The sequence below is a fragment of the Oncorhynchus nerka genome, linkage group LG27 (genome assembly GCF_034236695.1).
Source record: "Oncorhynchus nerka isolate Pitt River linkage group LG27, Oner_Uvic_2.0, whole genome shotgun sequence".
Taxonomy (NCBI): domain Eukaryota; kingdom Metazoa; phylum Chordata; class Actinopteri; order Salmoniformes; family Salmonidae; genus Oncorhynchus; species Oncorhynchus nerka.
In genome coordinates this window covers 2,283,137-2,304,531 of record NC_088422.1, presented here as the reverse complement: position 1 = coordinate 2,304,531, position 21,395 = coordinate 2,283,137, and the positions used below count along the sequence as shown (strand labels likewise).

The 21,395-nt window shown below is 44.2% G+C and overlaps 1 protein-coding gene and 1 long non-coding RNA gene across 2 annotated transcripts in view; both read right to left on the bottom strand.

The window, feature by feature from the left end:
- LOC115127521 (AT-rich interactive domain-containing protein 3A-like) overlaps window positions 1–21,395 on the bottom strand; it is a 215,590-nt gene that overhangs the window by 167,748 nt on the left and 26,447 nt on the right. The window contains exon 3 of the mRNA XM_065011318.1: window positions 9,471–9,554. Within this exon, the coding sequence (XP_064867390.1) occupies window positions 9,471–9,554 (84 nt within the window). The remainder of the gene's footprint in view (window positions 1–9,470; window positions 9,555–21,395) is intronic.
- LOC135565245 (uncharacterized) lies at window positions 13,926–18,924 on the bottom strand. Its single transcript, XR_010461409.1, has 2 exons — window positions 17,145–18,924; window positions 13,926–16,812 (listed from the first exon to the last, which is right to left on the bottom strand). It is a non-coding gene; the product is annotated as an uncharacterized LOC135565245 (long non-coding RNA).

Here is a 21,395-nt window from a genome sequence, read left to right as displayed (position 1 = left end):
CCCAGCGAGTGTGGCTCCTACTACGGCCAACCGGACATTTGTCAGGAAAGAGAGCTGATAGGCTATGAATTAAATTGATAAGGGGGAAAAAATCGTCATTAGTCTTTATTTAGGGAGAATGGTCTCATGTGGGCTGATAAAGATCGCTAAGGAGTTTTAGTGGGGCAGTAACTGAAGATTGGCTACAGAGGAGTCCTGGTCACTAGGTCTTCAAATCAAATCAAACTTTATTTGTCACGTGCACTAAATACAACAGTGAAATGCTTACTTACAGGCTCTAACCAATGGTGCAAAAAAGGTGTTAGGTGAACAACAGGTAGGTAAAGAAATAAAACAACAGTAAAAAGACAGGCTATATACAGTAGCGAGGCTATATACAGTAGCGAGGCTATATACAGTAGAGGGGCTATATACAGTAGACAGGCTATATACAGTAGAGAGGCTATATACAGTAGAGAGGCTATACACAGTAGCGAGGCTATATACAGTAGCGAGGAGGCTATATACAGTAGAGAGGCTATATACAGTAGAGAGGCTATATACAGTAGACAGGCTATATACAGTAGAGGCTATATACAGTAGACAGGCTATATATAGTAGAGGCTATATACAGTAGACAGGCTATATACAGTAGAGAGGCTATATACAGTAGAGAGGCTATATACAGTAGAGAGGCTATATACAGTAGAGAGGCTATATACAGTAGAGGCTATATACAGTAGAGAGGCTATATACAGTAGAGAGGCTATATACAGTAGAGAGGTTATATACAGTAGAGAGGCTATATACAGTAGAGAGGCTATATACAGTAGAGAGGCTATATACAGTAGAGAGGCTATATACAGTAGAGGTTATATACAGTAGAGAGGCTATATACAGTAGAGAGGCTATATACAGTAGAGAGGCTATATACAGTAGAGGTTATATACAGTAGAGAGGTTATATACAGTAGAGGTTATATACAGTAGAGAGGCTATATACAGTAGCGAGGCTATATACAGTAGAGAGGCTATATACAGTAGAGGTTATATACAGTAGAGAGGCTATATACAGTAGCGAGGCTATATACAGTAGAGGCTATATACAGTAGAGAGGTTATATACAGTAGAGAGGTTATATACAGTAGAGAGGCTATATACAGTAGCGAGGCTATAAAAGTAGTGAGGCTATATACAGACACCGGTTAGTCAGAATGATTGAGGTAGTATGTACATGTAGATATAGTTAAAGGAACTATGCATATATGATGAACAGAGAGTAGCAGTAGAGTAAAAAGAGGGGTTGTGGGTGATGGGACACAATGCAGATAGCCCGGTTAGCCAATGTGTGGGAGCACTGGCTGGTCGGGCCAATTGAGGTAACATGTACATATGTACATGAATGTATAGTTAAAGTGACTATGCATATATGATAAACAGAGAGTAGCAGCAGCGTAAAGAGGGGTTGGGGGGGGGGGGAGGCTCACAATGCAAATAGTCGTTTTATTATTTTATGAGGAGCCACCAGAGCTTCCAAATATTTATTAATAAACAGACAAACAAAAGAGGATAAAATAACTCAAGAATAAACAATGAACGACAAAAAAAAAAAAAGCTACGGTAAAAACGTTTTTAAAATGTGTCCACAGCTTCGGGCCCACTCAGGTATTGTATGTGGAGCAAATTAATCAAGAATGCAATATCACTGCTTTTAAAACCGTTTCATCTTTATCTCACACAGTTGAGGCTCAAAAAAGCCACTTTACAGTATGTCCCCACGGAAAGGGGACCAAGCCCCCCCCCCCCCAAAAATAGCACCATTGCGATTATAACCTTCCTTTGTTTGTTTTGCAATGTTGTTCTGACCAAGGAAAAAAAAAAAGACAGGAAGTCTAACTGTTTCCTTCTAACACCAGAGGATCTATATAGAACTGTATCAGGTTTGTATTGATTCTAACTACACTTTCAATCTGAATTTACTGATTTCTTTCCTGATCCTGGCGATAGAGCAGCTGAGGCCCAGGCTTGGGGGGAGGATTCCTCTTTATTACAGTTAATATGGATTTAATGGATTTAATGGCATTAATCAACTTCCTATTGCCTTTTTTCTCATCCAGTGCACACTTAACACTCTTAACACACTACGTTCACTCCGAGGTGTCCGGTAGCCGGGACAAAGAACCTCCTCGTCTGCTGAAGACAAACTATTTCCCGACTGGCTCAGGGATTCCACTGGGAATTCTTCATACAGGACTCATTGATGAATAATCTCTTATTCTCTTCATCTTCTAGAGACGGGTTGAGATGGACATGAGGATGGATTGTCTGCTATCTAATGAAATCAAACGAAATGACACAGGAAATAACTCACCCTTAGATGGATTCAGCAACAGTACCAACTAAACAAAGGCCCTGAATGAAGAATGTCTGTCTGAGGAAAGGAGACTGACCTATCAAAGACATTTCTAAAGCAATGAAAACATGTCATTTTCCTCTCTTTTAAATTATTGTTGTTTATTAGACATTGCAAAGGGCAATGACCTCCAGAATGGAAGCATTACATTAGGTGTTGTATTAAAGGGACATTTCAAAATGACCTCCAAAATGGAAGCATTACATTAGGTGTAGTATTAAAGGGACATTTCAAAATGACCTCCAGAATGGAAGCATTACATTAGGTGTTGTATTAAAGGGACATTTCAAAATGACCTCCAGAATGGAAGCATTACATTAGGTGTTGTATTAAAGGGACATTTCAAAATGACCTCCAAAATGGAAGCATTACATTAGGTGTTGTATTAAAGGGACATTTCAAAATGACCTCCAGAATGGAAGCATTACATTAGGTGTTGTATTAAAGGGACATTTCAAAATGACCTCCAGAATGGAAGCATTACATTAGGTGTTGTATTAAAGGGACATTTCAAAATGACCTCCAGAATGGAAGCATTTACATTAGGTGTTGTATTAAAGAGACATTTCAAAATGTTTCTGTCATGTTCATCATCTCCAGCACCACGCCAAACATCAACAAATGTGAAAATTGCGCATTTCTATGTTTTGTAGTAAAGCATTACAGTTTTATAACCATCCTAGACGGATGCAAGGACAGATATCAACAGTTTTAACCACGTTTTGACACTTTCCAGAGGGTGTTTACATTTACTTTGTTGACAAACATTGGGAGTAAAACAACCTTTATATTTTGGGTTCTGATGGGCAGCGACAGTTGAACTAAACTCATGAGGCTCTGTAATGTCCGTCTGAAGAAGTAGACCAAGGTGCAGCGTGGTGTAAGTGTTCATGATCTTTAATACTCAGAACATCAAACCAAAACAACAAGAGGAATATCGAACGTCACGTTCTGCAGGCTTCACAGAGATAACAAAAAAACAAGATCCCACAACACAGGTGGGAAAACAGGCTGCCTAAGTGTGATTCCCAATCAGAGACAACGATAGACAGCTCTCCCTGATTGAGAACCACACCCCGGCCAAAACATAGAATGCCCACCCCACATCACACCCTGACCTAAGCAAATAGATAAATAAAACTTATCTCTAAGGTCAGGGCGTGACAGGCATTTATAAGTTATATCCTTTCAAGAATCAACGGAGATATATATATAATTAATTTATGCAGATTGCCCTTTTAAGGAACTAACTGCTGGACAGAAGCCTACTGTTTATTAACTTCCACCAGGGTTCTGCTTGATTGTCAGCCATCTTGTCAGTCATCTTGTCAGCCATCTTGTCAGCCATCTTTGTCAGCCATCTTGTCAGCCATCTTGTCAGCCATCTTGTCAGTCATCTTGTCAGTCATCTTGTCAGCCATCTTGTCAGCCATCTTGTCAGTCATCTTGTCAGCCATCTTGTCAGTCATCTTGTCAGTCATCTTGTCAGCCATCTTGTCAGCCATCTTGTCAGCCATCTTCACGTCATGATTGTATTTATAATGGGCTCCCATTTGGTACAGACAGTCAGCCTGTCTCCATACACCAAATGATGAAACTTTACCCAACACCAATCACTGACTTCAATATGGAGACATGAGTCACTTGTTATCTACAACCTATACACGGTTTATGTCATGACCTAGCCTACACACACACACACACACACACACAAACACACACCCACACAAAGACAAACACACACCCACACACACCTATTCCTGGTTTATGTAGGATTTAGCAGGCACCTTCACGGTTTGTTGAATGAGCTGATAAAGTTGAACGTGGGGGAGGGGCATCCATCAGAACGACAACAGATCTGGAAACACGATGTATCATAACGACATCACTGTCTTGGTTTCCTTGGTAACAGAAACAGCTGTAGTTACATTAGCTGGTCAAAAGCTTTGGTACATTCCCTATATAGTGCACTACTTTAGACCAGAGCCCTATTCCCTATATAGTACACTACTTTAGACCAGAGCCCTATTCCCTATATAGTACACTACTTTAGACCAGAGCCCTATTCCCTATATAGTACACTACTTTAGACCAGAGCCCTATTCCCTATATAGTGCACTACTTTAGACCAGAGCCCTATTCCCTATATAGTGGTACTACTTTAGACCAGAGCCCTATTCCCTATATAGTGCACTACTTTAGACCAGAGCCCTATTCCCTATATAGTACACTACTTTAGACCAGAGCCCTATTCCCTATATAGTGCACTACTTTAGACCAGAGCCCTATTCCCTATATAGTACACTACTTTAGACCACAGCCCTATTCCCTATACAGTGCACTACTTTAGACCAGAGACCTATTCCCTATATAGTGCACTACTTTCGACCAGAGCCTATAGGGCTCCATAGGGAACAAGGTGCCATTTGGGACATCTTAACTGCCTTATTTTACAACCTAGAAGTGTGTTTTTAAACCCGAGAGGAAGTTGACCAGGAAGTTGTCTGCCTGTCTAATGTGTGTGTGTGGGGGGGATTGATCTAATAATTCATTTGACTAGAAGGTATATTTAAAATACGGGCGGCAGGTAGCCTGGCGGGAAGAGAGTTGGGCCAGTAACCGAACGGTTTATGGATCAAATCCCCGAGCTGACAAGGTACAAATGTGTCATTCTACCCCAGAGTGAGGGTAGGCAACAACATCTCCTCCCCGCTGATCCTCAACACGGGGGCCCCACAAGGGTGCGTTCTGAGCCCTCTCCTGTACTCCCTGTTCACCCACGACTGCGTGGCCACGCACGCCTCCAACTCAATCATCAAGTTTGCGGACGACACAACAGTGGTAGGCTTGATTACCAACAACGACGAGACGGCCTACAGGGAGGAGGTGAGGGCCCTCGGAGTGTGGTGTCAGGAAAATAACCTCACACTCAACGTCAACAAAACTAAGGAGATGATTGTGGACTTCAGGAAACAGCAGAGGGAACACCCCCCTATCCACATCGATGGAACAGTAGTGGAGAGGGTAGCAAGTTTTAAGTTCCTCGGCATACACATCACAGACAAACTGAATTGGTCCACTCACACTGACAGCGTCGTGAAGAAGGCGCAGCAGCGCCTCTTCAACCTCAGGAGGCTGAAGAAATTCGGCTTGTCACCAAAAGCACTCACGAACTTCTACAGATGCACAATCGAGAGCATCCTGGCGGGCTGTATCACCGCCTGGTACGGCAACTGCTCCGCCCTCAACCGTAAGGCTCTCCAGAGGGTAGTGAGGTCTGCACAACGCATCACCGGGGCAAACTACCTGCCCTCCAGGACACCTACACCACCCGATGTTACAGGAAGGCCATAAAGATCATCAAGGACATCAACCACCCGAACCACTGCCTGTTCACCCCGCTATCATCCAGAAGGCGAGGTCAGTACAGGTGCATCAAAGCTGGGACTGAGAGACTGAAAAACAGCTTCTATCTCAAGGCTATCAGACTGTTAAACAGCCACCATTGAGTGGCTGCTGCCAACACACTGTCATTGACACTGACCCAACTCCAGCCACTTTAATAATGGGAATTGATGGGAAATGATGTAAATATATCACTAGCCACTTTAAACAATGCTACCTTATATAATGTTACTTACCCTACATTATTCATCTCATATGCATACGTATATACTGTACTCTACATCATCGACTGCATCCTTATGTAATACATGTATCACTAGCCACTTTAACTATGCCACTTTGTTTACTTTGTCTACATACTCATCTCATATGTATATACTGTACTCGATACCATCTACTGTATGCTGCTCTGTACCATCACTCACTCATATATCCTTATGTACATATTCTTTATCCCCTAACACTGTGTATAAGACAGTAGTTTTAGAATTGTTAGTTAGATTACTTGTTGGTTATCACTGCATTGTCGGAACTAGAAGCACAAGCATTTCGCTACACTCGCATTAACATCTGCTAACCATGTGTATGTGACAAATAAAATTTGATTTGATTTGATTTGATTTGAGGCAGTTAACCTCACTGTTCCCCTGAACAAGGCAGTTAACCCACTGTTCCCCTGAACAAGGCAGTTAACCCCACTGTTCCCCTGAACAAGGCAGTTAACCCACTGTTCCCCTGAACAAGGCAGTTAACCCACTGTTCCCCTGAACAAGGCAGTTAACCCCACTGTTCCCCTGAACAAGGCAGTTAACCCCACTGTTCCCCTGAACAAGGCAGTTAACCCCACTGTTCCCCTGAACAAGGCAGTTAACTCACTGTTCCCCTGAACAAGGCAGTTACCCCACTGTTCCCCTGAGCAAGGCAGTTAACCCACTGTTCCCCTGAACAAGGCAGTTAACCCACTGTTCCCCTGAACAAGGCAGTTAACCCACTGTTCCCCTGAACAAGGCAGTTAACCCACTGTTCCTCTGAACAAGGCAGTTAACCCACTGTTCCCCTGAACAAGGCAGTGAACCCACTGTTCCCCTGAACAAGGCAGTGAACCCACTGTTCCCCTGAACAAGGCAGTTAACCCACTGTTCCCCTGAACAAGGCAGTTAAACCCACTGTTCCCCTGAACAGGCAGTTAACCCACTGTTCCCCTGAACAAGGCAGTTAACCCACTGTGCCCCTGAACAAGGCAGTTAACCCACTGTTCCCCTGAGCAAGGCAGTTAACCCACGGTTCCCCTGAACAAGGCAGTTAACCCACGGTTCCCCTGAACAAGGCAGTTAACCCACTGTTCCCCTGAACAAGGCAGTTAACCCACTGTTCCCCTGAACAGGGCAGTTAACCCACTGTTCCCCTGAACAAGGCAGTTAACCCACTGTTCCCCAGAGCAAGGCAGTTAACCCACTGTTCCCCTGAGCAAGGCAGTTATCCCACTGTTCCCCTGAACAAGGCAGTTAACCCACGGTTCCCCTGAACAAGGCAGTTAACCCACGGTTCCCCTGAACAAGGCAGTTAACCCACTGTTCCCCTGAACAAGGCAGTTAACCCACTGTTCCCCTGAGCAAGGCAGTTAACCCACTGTTCCTCTGAACCAGGCAGTTAACCCACTGTTCCTCTGAACAAGGCAGTTAACCCACTGTTCCCCTGAACAAGGCAGTTAACCCACTGTTCCCCTGAACAAGGCAGTTAACCCACTGTTCCTCTGAACAAGGCAGTTAACCCACTGTTCCCCTGAACAAGGCAGTTAACCCACTGTGCCCCCTGTATATAGCCTCCACATTGACTCTGTACCGGTATCCCCTGTATATAGCCTCCACATTGACTCTGTACCATAACACCCTGTATATAGTCTCCACATTGACTCTGTACCGGTACCCCCTGTATATAGCCTCCACATTGACTCTGTACTGGTACCCCCTGTATATAGCCTCCACATTGACTCTGTACCGTAACACCCTGTATATAGCCTCCACATTGACTCTGTACCGGTACCCCCTGTATATAGCCTCCACATTGACTCTGTACCGGTACCCCCTGTATATAGCCTCCACATTGACTCTGTACTGGTACCCCCTGTATAAAGCCTCCACATTGACTCTGTACCGGTACACCCTGTATATAGTCTCCACATTGACTCTGTACCGGTACCCCCTGTATATAGCCTCCACATTGACTCTGTACCGTAACACCCTGTATATAGCCTCCACATTGACTCTGTACCGGTACCCCCTGTATATAGCCTCCACATTGACTCTGTACCGTAACACCCTGTATATAGCCTCCACACTGACTCTGTACCGGTACCCCCCTGATATATAGCCTCCACATTGACTCTGTACCGGTACCCCCCTGTATATAGCCTCCACATTGACTCTGTACCGGTACCCCTGTATATAGCCTCCACATTGACTCTGTACCAGTACCCCCTGTATATAGCCTCCACATTGACTCTGTACCAGTACCCCCTGTATATAGCCTCCACATTGAGTCTGTACCGGTGCCCCCTGTATATAGCCTCCACATTGACTCTGTACTGGTACCCCCTGTATATAGCCTCCACATTGACTCTGTACCAGTACCCCCTGTATATAGCCTCCACATTGACTCTGTACAGGTGTAGTAGACCTCACAGTGAAATGCTGAATACAACAGGTGTAGTAGACCTTACAGTGAAATACTGAATACAACAGGTGTAGTAGACCTCACAGTGAAATGATGAATACAACAGGTGTAGTAGACCTTACAGTGAAATGCTGAATACAACAGGTGTAGTAGACCTTACAGTGAAATGCTGAATACAACAGGTGTAGTAGACCTTACAGTGAAATGCTGAATACAACAGGTGTAGTAGACCTTACAGTGAAATGCTGAATACAACAGGTGTAGTAGACCTTACAGTGAAATGCTGACTTACAGGCTCTAACCAATAGTGCAAAATAGGTATTAGGTGAACAATAGGTAGGTTAAGAAATAAAACAACAGTAAAAAGACAGGCTATATACAGTAGAGAGGCTATATACAGTAGAGAGGCTATATACAGTAGAGAGGCTATATACAGTAGAGGCTATATACAGTAGAGAGGCTATATACAGTAGCGAGGCTATAAAAGTAGCGAGGCTATATACAGTAGAGGCTATATACAGTAGAGAGGCTATATACAGTAGAGAGGCTATATACAGTAGCGAGGCTATATACAGTAGAGGCTATATACAGTAGCGAGGCTATATACAGTAGAGAGGCTATATACAGTAGAGAGGCTATATACAGTAGCGAGGCTATAAAAGTAGTGAGGCTATATACAGACACCGGTTAGTCAGAATGATTGAGGTAGTATGTACATGTAGATATAGTTAAAGGAACTATGCATATATGATGAACAGAGAGTAGCAGTAGAGTAAAAAGAGGGGTTGTGGGTGATGGGACACAATGCAGATAGCCCGGTTAGCCAATGTGTGGGAGCACTGGCTGGTCGGGCCAATTGAGGTAACATGTACATATGTACATGAATGTATAGTTAAAGTGACTATGCATATATGATAAACAGAGAGTAGCAGCAGCGTAAAGAGGGGTTGGGGGGGGACAATGCAAATAGTCCGTGTGGGTGTGGGGGTGGGGTTACTGACCTCCTGAATCAGCGACGAGGAGCCGCCACCTATACCGACACTTGAATTTCCCAGCTTCCTCTCTGGCGAACTGCTTTGTCCTGACTGAACACATTTTAAAGGATAAAACAGATGATGATCTCTTCAGTGGAGGAGAAGGACCTGACCACAACCTGACCACAACCTGACCACAACCTGACTACACACTGACCACAACCTGACTACACACTGACTACACACTGACCACAACCTGACCACAACCTGACCACAACCTGACTACACCCTGACCACAACCTGACTACACACTGACTACACACTGACCACAACCTGACCACAACCTGACCACAACCTGACCACAACCTGACTACACACTGACCACAACCTGACCACAACCTGACCACAACCTGACCACAACCTGACTACACCCTGACCACAACCTGACTACACACTGACTACACACTGACCACAACCTGACCACAACCTGACCACAACCTGACTACACACTGACCACAACCTGACCACAACCTGACCACAACCTGACTACACACTGACCACAACCTGACCACAACCTGACTACACACTGACCACAACCTGACCACAACCTGACTACACACTGACCACAACCTGACCACAACCTGACCACAACCTGACTACACACTGACCACAACCTGACCACAACATGAACACAACCTGACCACAACCTGACCACAACCTGACTACACACTGACCACAACCTGACCACAACCTGACCACAACCTGACTACACACTGACCACAACCTGACCACAACCTGACCACAACCTGACTACACACTGACCACAACCTGACCACAACCTGACTACAACCTGACCACAACCTGACTACACACTGACCACAACCTGACCACAACCTGACTACACTGACCACAACCTGACCACAACCTGACCACAACCTGACTACACACTGACCATACCCTGACCACAACCTGACCACAACCTGACTACACACTGACCACAACCTGACCACAACCTGACCACAACCTGACTACACACTGACCACAACCTGACCACAACCTGACTACACACTGACCACAACCTGACCACAACCTGACTACACACTGACCACAACCTGACCACAACCTGACCACAACCTGACCACAACCTGACTACACACTGACCACAACCTGACCACAACCTGACCACAACCTGACCACAACCTGAACACAACCTGACCACAACCTGACCACAACCTGACTACACACTGACCACAACCTGACCACAACCTGACCACAACCTGACTACACACTGACCACAACCTGACCACACACTGACCACAACCTGACCACAACCTGACCACAACCTGACCACAACCTGACTACACACTGACCACAACCTGACCACAACCTGAACACAACCTGACCACAACCTGACCACAACCTGACTACACACTGACCACAACCTGACCACAACCTGACCACAACCTGACTACACACTGACCATACCCTGACCACAAGCTGACCACAACCTGACCACAACCTGACCACAATCTGACTACACACTGACCACAACCTGACTACACACTGACCACAACCTGACCACAACCTGACCACAACCTGACTACACACTGACCACAACCTGACCACAACCTGACTACACACTGACCATACCCTGACCACACACTGACCACAACCTGACCACAATCTGACTACACACTGACCACAACCTGACTACACACTGACCACAACCTGACCACACACTGACCACAACCTGACCACAACCTGACCACAACCTGACTACACACTGACCACAACCTGACCACAACCTGACCACAACCTGACTACACACTGACCATACCCTGACCACACACTGACCACAACCTGACCACAACCTGACCACAATCTGACTACACACTGACCACAACCTGACTACACACTGACCACAACCTGACCACAACCTGACCACAACCTGACTACACACTGACCACAACCTGACCACACACTGACCACACACTGACCACAACCTGACTACACACTGACCACACACTGACCACACACTGACCACAACCTGACTACACACTGACCACAACCTGACTACACACTGACCACAACCTGACTACAACCTGACTACACACTGACCACAACCTGACTACACACTGACCACACACTGACCACAACCTGACTACACACTGACCACAACCTGACTACACACAGACCACACACTGACCACACACTGACCACAACCTGACCACAACCTGACTACACACTGACCACACACTGACCACACACTGACCACAACCTGAACACAACCTGACCACAATCTGACTACACACTGACCACAACCTGACTACACACTGACCACACTGACCACAACCTGACTACACACTGACCACAACCTGACTACACACTGACCACAACCTGACTACACACTGACCACAACCTGACCACACACTGACCACAACCTGACCACAACCTGACCACACACTGACCACAACCTGAACACAACCTGACCACAATCTGACTACACACTGACCACAACCTGACCACAACCTGACTACACAGTGACCACAACCTGACTACACACTGACCACAACCTGACTACACACTGACCACAACCTGACCACAACCTGATTACACACTGACCACACACTGACCACACACTGACCACAACCTGAACACAACCTGACTACACACTGACCACAACCTGACCACAACCTGACTACACACTGACCACAACCTGACCACAAACTGACCACAACCTGACTACACACTGACCACAACCTGACCACAACCTGACTACACACTGACCACAACCTGACCACAACCTGACTACACACTGACCTCAACCTGACTACACACTGACCACAACCTGACTACACACTGACCACAACCTGACCACACACTGACCACAACCTGACCACAACCTGACCACAACCTGACTACACACTGACCACAACCTGAACACAACACAACCTGACCACACACTGACCACAATCTGACCACAACCGGACCACAACCTGACTACACACTGACCACAACCTGACTACACACTGACCATACCCTGACCACACACTGACCACAACCTGAACACAACCTGACTACACACTGACCACAACCTGACCACACACTGACCACAATCTGACCACAACCGGACCACGCACTGACCACAACCTGACCACAACCAGAGCACACACTGACCACACACTGACCACACCCTGACCACAACCTGACTACACACTGACCACAACCTGACTACACACTGACCACAACCTGACTACACACTGACCACACACTGACCATACCCTGACTACACACTGACCACACACTGACCACAACCTGACTACACACTGACCACAACCTGACTACACACTGACCATACCCTGACCACACACTGACCACAACCTGAACACAACCTGACTACACACTGACCACAACCTGACCACACACTGACCACAATCTGACCACAACCGGACCACACACTGACCACAACCGGACCACAACCTGACCACAACCAGACCACACACTGACCACACCCTGACCACAACCTGACCACAACCTGACCACACACTGAACACAACCTGACCACACACTGAACACAACCTGACCACACACTGACCACAACCTGACCACACACTGACCACAACCTGGCTACAAACTGACTACACACTGACCACAACCTGACTACACACTGACCACAACCTGACTACACACTGACCACAACCTGACCACAAACATTTAGTCCCCACCATGGATCTAATAGGAACAGCCCACTTTAATATTTATTTTTATTTATTTCACCTTTATTTAACCAGGTAAGCAAGTTGAGAACAAGTTCTCATTTACAATTGCGACCTGGCCAAGATAAAGCAAAGCAGTTCGACACATACAACGACACAGAGTTACACATGGAGTAAAACAAACATACAGTCAATAATACAGTAAAAAAAAACAAGTCTATATACAATGTGAGCAAATTAGGTGAGAAGGGAGGTAAAGGCAAAAAAGGCCATGGGAAGGGAAATATTTATATTAAATATAAAGGGAAGGGAAATTAAAATGTATCGGCTGCTGAGGAAACCACATTCCGCACAAACAGACAATTATGATAAAACAAAATGGAGTCTATTTGGCTAAGATCATTCAACATAAACATGAACAAAAACAAAATTAATTAAAATTAATTTAATTAATTAATTTTACTATGATGAAATTGTCTTTCTACAAAGTGTATCATTCCAAAATACATTTAAATATGTAATATGCAATACACACCACAAACGTACCCCGAGGGGGATTAACATGCTAAATGAACGTAAAGAGTGTAGCATGGAGCTAGTTCATGAATGTGAAGAGTGTAGCATGGAGCTAGTTCATGAATGTGAAGAGTGTAGCATGGAGCTAGTTGATGCGAAACCATTCAATGTGGATGATGTTAGATGTCTCAGCAACAGGAAGGAGGAGTGATAACAGATACATGACAGGAAGAGAGAGACCATCCTGAGCTCATTGAAAGGGATCTTTATTTGCATCGGGATAGTAGCACATTGTTGGTAGCACACACTGTTCAGTTTGTTTGTTTGTTTCTCTCTCTCTCTCTCTCTCTCTGTCTCTCTCTCTGTCTCTCTGTCTCTCTTTGTCTCTCTCTCTCTCTCTCCCCCTCCCTCTCTCTCTCTCTCCGTCTCTCTCTCTCTCTCTCTCTCTCTCTCTCTCCCTCCCTCTCTCTCTCTCTCCGTCTCTCTCTCTCTCTCTCTCTCTCTCTTGTCCCTCTCTCTCTCTTGTCCCTCTCTCTCTCTCTCTCTCTGTCTCTCTCTCTCTCTAATAAAAATCAACAGTACAAATGTAAAATTATGTACAGTTGAAGTCGAAAGTTTACATACACTTAGGTTGGAGTCATTTTTCAACCACTCCACTAATTTCTTGTTAACAAACTATAGTTAAGGGAAGTCGGTTAGGACATCTACTTTGTCCATGACACAATAAATTTTTCCAACATTTGTTTCCAGACAGATTATTTCACTTATAATTCACTGATTCACAATTCCAGTGGGTCAGAAGTTTACGTACACTAAGTTGACTGTGCCTTTAAACATGATGTCATGGCTTAAGAAGCTTCTGATATCTTCTGATAGGCTAATTGACAACTTTTGAGTCAATTGGAGGTGTACCTGTGGATGTATTTCAAGGCCTACTTTCAAACTCGGTGCTTCTTTGCTTGACATCATGGGAAAATCAAAAGGAATCAGCCAAGACCTCAGAAAAAAAATTGTAGATCTCCACAAGTCTGGTTCATCATTGGGAGAAATTTCATTGGGAGTATCATTGTATCATCATTGGGAGTAATTTCCAAACAGGTACCACGTTCATCTGTACAAACAATAGTACGCAAGTATAAACACCATGGGACCACGCAGCCGTCATACCGCTCAGGAAGGAGACGCGTTCTGTCTCCTAGGGATGAACGTACTTCGGTGCGAAAAGTTCAAATCAATCCCAGAACAGCAAAGGACCTTGTGAAGATGCTGGAGGAAACAGGTACAAAAGTATCTATATCCACAGTAAAACGAGTCCTATATCGACATAATCTGAAAGACCGCTCAGCAAGGAAGAAGCCACTGCTCCAAAACCACCATAAAAAAGCCAGACTACGGTTTGCAACTGCACATGGGGACAAAGATCATACTTTGTGGAGAAATGTCCTCTGGTCTGATGAATCAAAAATAGAACTTGTTTGGCCATAATGACCATCGTTATGTTTGGATGAAAAGGGGGGGCTTGCAAGCCGAAGAACACCATCCCAACCTTGAAGCACGGAGATGGCAGCATCATGTTGTGGCGGTGCTTTGCTGCAGGAAGGACTAGTCAGGAGGAATGGGACAAAATTCACCCAACTTATTGTGGGAAGCTTGTGGAAGGCTACCCGACACGTTTGACCCAAGTTAAACAATTTAAAGGCAATGCTACCAAATCCTAATTGAGTGTATGTAAACTTCTGACCCACTGGGAATGTGATGAAAGAAATAAAAGCTGAAATAAATCATTCTCTCTACTATTATTCTGACATTTCACATTCTTAAAATAAAGTGGTGATCCTAACTGACCTAAGACAGGGAATATTTTACTGGGATTAAATGTCAGAAATTGTGGGAAAAACTGTGTTTAAAAGTATTTGGCTAAGGTGTATGTTAACGTCCGATTTTCAACTGTACAGTGTTATTATCTCTCTATTATCTCTCTCTGTTTCGCTTTATCTATTATCTCCATTCATCCAGTGTTTTTAGCCAGATATAGTTCAAGCATACAGCAGAGTAGCAGACAGGGGTGTTATGAAATAGAAGGTGTTAGTCAGAGGGCTTAACACAAGGTTCATTCATTTATGATACACCTGATCTTTACACCCGACAGACAGGCAGACAGACAGGCAGACAGACAGACAGGCAGAATGGCCAGCCCAGTGGACCAGATATACAGCAGGAGCAGATTACTCTCAATAATATATAATACAATATAACATAATACTATATTTAAGCCATAAAGCCTGTGGAGGTGTGGTATATGGCCAATATACCACGGCTAAGGGCTGTTCTTAAGCACGACCAGGGTTGCACATTTTGGAGAATATTCAGAGGTGGAAACTTTCCGTGGGAATTAATGGAAATATATGGGAATTAACGGGAATATATGGGAATTAACGGGAATATATGGGAATTAACGGGAATATATGGGAGTTAACGAAAATATATGGGAATTAACTGGAATATATGGGAATTAACTGGAATATATGGGAATTAACGGAAATATATGGGAATTAACGGAAATATATGGGAATTAACTGGAATATATGGGAATTAACTGGAATATATGGGAATTAACGGAAATATATGGGAATTAACGGAAATATATGGGAATTAACGGGAATATATGGGAATTAACTGGAATATATGGGAATTAACGGAAATATATGGGAATTAACGGAAATATATGGGAATTAACGGAAATATATGGGAATTAATATTACAAGCATTTAAGTGTAGATGTTTTTTGCATTGGATATATTTACCATCTCATATGGAGATTACAAATGATAAAATTGGAGGATCAATTTCTATTGGAGGATCAATTTCTATTGGAAGGAGGACCATGAGCGGTTGCCATCGATAAGTTGTCTGATTCGTCATTTACACCTCGAATAAGAAGTAGAGGGACTTTTGTCAGAGGTTGCTTGTCGTGAGCGCTGAGGGAACTTTATGCACTTGGCCAGATGACTCTGCATCTTTGTTGCATACTTCACATATGATTTGGCACAGTGTTTGCAAATGTACCACAGCTTTTCCTTCTACATTAGGCTGCAGTGAAATGTCTCCACACATCAGATAGTGCACGTGGCATTTTCCTGTAAAGATGAGAAAAAATGAGTAAAAAAACAACAAATACAAATTCCATGTACAGATAAATAGTTACACAGTTAGATTAAACAACTCCTTTTTAAGATAAATGTTTTAAAATGAAACATGTATGGAAACAGGTGAATTAACACTCCTCAGTTAGCAGGCTCAAGCAAGCTAAAAACCCACATGGTAGCAAAAAACTAACTAGCAGAAATTGTTAACAAGTTAGAAATGATTTAAACACACTTTGCTGTAGGCTACTATTTACTAGATAACAAAAAAAATGTATGTCATATAAAATATATTCCCCCCACCCAGTAGTGTAATCATAACTTACCAGAAAGCATGTAGTCCTTGGCTCAGACAGTGTAGTAGCGTGGGCTCAATAGCATCTCATTAGTGTAGTACTGTGGGCTCAATAGCATCTAATTAGTGTAGTACTGTGGGCTCAATAGCATCTCATTAGTGTGCAAGATCTTGAGAATCAGCTGTACATGTGATGGAAGAATGCACTGTGCATGTGATGGAAGAATGCACTGTACATGTGATGGAAGAATGCACTGTGCATGTGATGGAAGAATGCACTGTACATGTGATGGAAGAATGCACTGTGCATGCAGAGGGTTGCAATTCCATTGAATTGGGGATAGTTTAACCAAAATCTGTGTCTGTCTGTGTGTGTGTGTGTGTGTGTGTGTGTGTGTGTGTGTGTGTGTGTGTGTGTGTGTGTGTGTGTGTGTGTGTGTGTGTGTGTGTGTCCACAGCAGGCTACCACATCTCTGTCAGGTTAACAGCCACTTGAGAAAGAGAAGCTGGACAGAGGGAGAGGAGGTGGCTGACCACATGTGACACCCCCCTTGGGGCCCTTAGATTATGGTGAGAACCAGTACAATGAGACACATTCCTAAAAAACTATCTCCCATAGCTCTGTTATAAAATATATATGGTATATCTGTTATAAAATTATATGGTATATCTGTTATAAAACTATATGGTGTATCTGTTATAAAACTATATGGTATATCTGTTATATAACTAAATGGTATATCTGTTATAAAACTATATGGTGTATCTGTTATAAAACTATATGGTATATCTGTTATAAAACTATATGGTGTATCTGTTATAAAACTATATGGTATATCTGTTATAAAACTATATGGTATATCTGTTATAAAACTATATGGTATATCTGTTATATAACTAAATGGTATATCTGTTATAAAACTGTATGGTGTATCTGGTATAAAACTATATGATGTATCTGGTATAAAACTGTATGGTGTATGCAACAATGTCAAAGATTTTACTGAGTTACAGTTCATATACAGAAATCAGTCAATTTAAAGAAATACATTAGGCCCTAATCTATGGATTTCACTTGACTATGCATCTGTTGGTCACAGACCTTCCCGCAGGTGAAGAAGCCGGATGTGGAGGTCCTGGGCTGTCAGCGGTTGTGAGGCCTGTTGGACGTAGTGCCAAACTCTTTAAAACGACGTTGGAGGCGGCTTATGGTAGAGAAATTAACATTCAATTCTCTGGCCACAGATCTGGTGGACATTCCTGCAGTCAACATGCCAATTGCACGCTCCCTCAAAACTTGAGACATCTGTGGCATTGTGTTGTGTGACCAAATGGATCATTTTAGAGCGGCCTTTTATTGTCCCCAGCGTAAGCTGCACCTGTGTAATGATCATGCTGTTTAATCAGCTTCTTGAAATGCCACACCTGTCAGGTGGATGGATTATCTTGGCAAAGGAGAAATGCTCACTAACAGGGACGTATTTGCATCTATAAGTGATCTCCATTAGTTACCCCCCCCCCCAAGCTACCTAACTTAACTGTTCCTGCCAAGGCAGCAGCTTCTCTTCCTGGGGTTTATTATGGATCCCCATTAGTTCCTGCCAAGGCAGCAGCTACTCTTCCTGGGGTTTATTATGGATCCCCATTAGTTCCTGTCAAGGCAGCAGCTACTCTTCCTGGGGTTTATTATGGATCCCCATTAGTTCCTGCTAAGGCAGCAGCTACTATTCCTGGGGTTTATTATGGATCCCCATTAGTTCCTGTCAAGGCAGCAGCTACTCTTCCTGGGGTTTATTATGGATCCCCATTAGTTCCTGCCAAGGCAGCAGCTTCTCTTCCTGGGGTTTATTATGGATCCCCATTAGTTCCTGTCAAGGCAGCAGCTTCTCTTCCTGGGGTTTATTATGGATCCCCATTAGTTCCTGCCAAGGCAGCAGCTACTCTTCCTGGGGTTTATTATGGATCCCCATTAGTTCCTGTCAAGGCAGCAGCTACTCTTCCTGGGGTTTATTATGGATCCCCATTAGTTCCTGCTAAGGCAGCAGCTACTATTCCTGGGGTTTATTATGGATCCCCATTAGTTCCTGTCAAGGCAGCAGCTACTCTTCCTGGGGTTTATTATGGATCCCCATTAGTTCCTGTCAAGGCAGCAGCTTCTCTTCCTGGGGTTTATTATGGATCCCCATTAGTTCCTGTCAAGGCAGCAGCTACTCTTCCTGGGGTTTATTATGGATCCCCATTAGTTCCTGCCAAGGCAGCAGCTACTCTTCCTGGGGTTTATTATGGATCCCCATTAGTTCCTGCCAAGGCAGCAGCTACTCTTCCTGGGGTTTATTATGGATCCCCATTAGTTCCTGTCAAGGCAGCAGCTACTCTTCCTGGGGTTTATTATGGATCCCCATTAGTTCCTGCTAAGGCAGCAGCTACTATTCCTGGGGTTTATTATGGATCCCCATTAGTTCCTGTCAAGGCAGCAGCTACTCTTCCTGGGGTTTATTATGGATCCCCATTAGTTCCTGCCAAGGCAGCAGCTTCTCTTCCTGGGGTTTATTATGGATCCCCATTAGTTCCTGTCAAGGCAGCAGCTTCTCTTCCTGGGGTTTATTATGGATCCCCATTAGTTCCTGCCAAGGCAGCAGCTATTCTTCCTGGGGTTTATTATGGATCCCCATTAGTTCCTGTCAAGGCAGCAGCTACTCTTCCTGGGGTTTATTATGGATCCCCATTAGTTCCTGCTAAGGCAGCAGCTACTATTCCTGGGGTTTATTATGGATCCCCATTAGTTCCTGTCAAGGCAGCAGCTACTCTTCCTGGGGTTTATTATGGATCCCCATTAGTTCCTGCCAAGGCAGCAGCTTCTCTTCCTGGGGTTTATTATGGATCCCCATTAGTTCCTGTCAAGGCAGCAGCTACTCTTCCTGGGGTTTATTATGGATCCCCATTAGTTCCTGCCAAGGCAGCAGCTACTCTTCCTGGGGTTTATTATGGATCCCCATTAGTTCCTGCCAAGGCAGCAGCTACTCTTCCTGGGGTTTATTATGGATCCCCATTAGTTCCTGTCAAGGCAGCAGCTACTCTTCCTGGGGTTTATTATGGATCCCCATTAGTTCCTGCTAAGGCAGCAGCTACTATTCCTGGGGTTTATTATGGATCCCCATTAGTTCCTGTCAAGGCAGCAGCTACTCTTCCTGGGGTTTATTATGGATCCCCATTAGTTCCTGCCAAGGCAGCAGCTTCTCTTCCTGGGGTTTATTATGGATCCCCATTAGTTCCTGCCAAGGCAGCAGCTACTCTTCCTGGGGTTTATTATGGATCCCCATTAGTTCCTGTCAAGGCAGCAGCTACTCTTCCTGGGGTTTATTATGGATCCCCATTAGTTCCTGCTAAGGCAGCAGCTACTATTCCTGGGGTTTATTATGGATCCCCATTAGTTCCTGTCAAGGCAGCAGCTACTCTTCCTGGGGTTTATTATGGATCCCCATTAGTTCCTGCCAAGGCAGCAGCTTCTCTTCCTGGGGTTTATTATGGATCCCCATTAGTTCCTGTCAAGGCAGCAGCTACTCTTCCTGGGGTTTATTATGGATCCCCATTAGTTCCTGCCAAGGCAGCAGCTACTCTTCCTGGGGTTTATTATGGATCCCCATTAGTTCCTGCCAAGGCAGCAGCTACTCTTCCTGGGGTTTATTATGGATCCCCATTAGTTCCTGACAAGGCAGCAGCTACTCTTCCTGGGGTTTATTAGGGATCCCCATTAGTTCCTGCCAAGTCAGCAGCTACTCTTCCTGGGGTTTATTATGGATCCCCATTAGTTCCTGCCAAGTCAGCAGCTACTCTTCCTGGGGTTTATTATGGATCCCCATTAGTTCCTGTCAAGGCAGCAGCTACTCTTCCTGGGGTTTATTATGGATCCCCATTAGTTCCTGCCAAGGCAGCAGCTACTCTTCCTGGGGTTTATTATGGATCCCCATTAGTTCCTGTCAAGGCAGCAGCTACTCTTCCTGGGGTACAAACACATTAAAGCACTTACATCACACATAAAACAAGAGATAAAACAGTACATCATAACATTATTACACCACTACATATCTACAATACCAAATGTATAATGTAAACAAACATATGTTTCAAATAAGTGGCGAAAATCAGATCTGCCCTCTAGTGGTGGAAGTAAGAACTGCCGAAAATACACAGTCAAAGAGAATAATACTTTTTCTGTCAAGGAAAAAAGTGTTTTTATTTATTTTTATAGAAGTATACTAAGAAAAAGCAAACTTGGCACAGT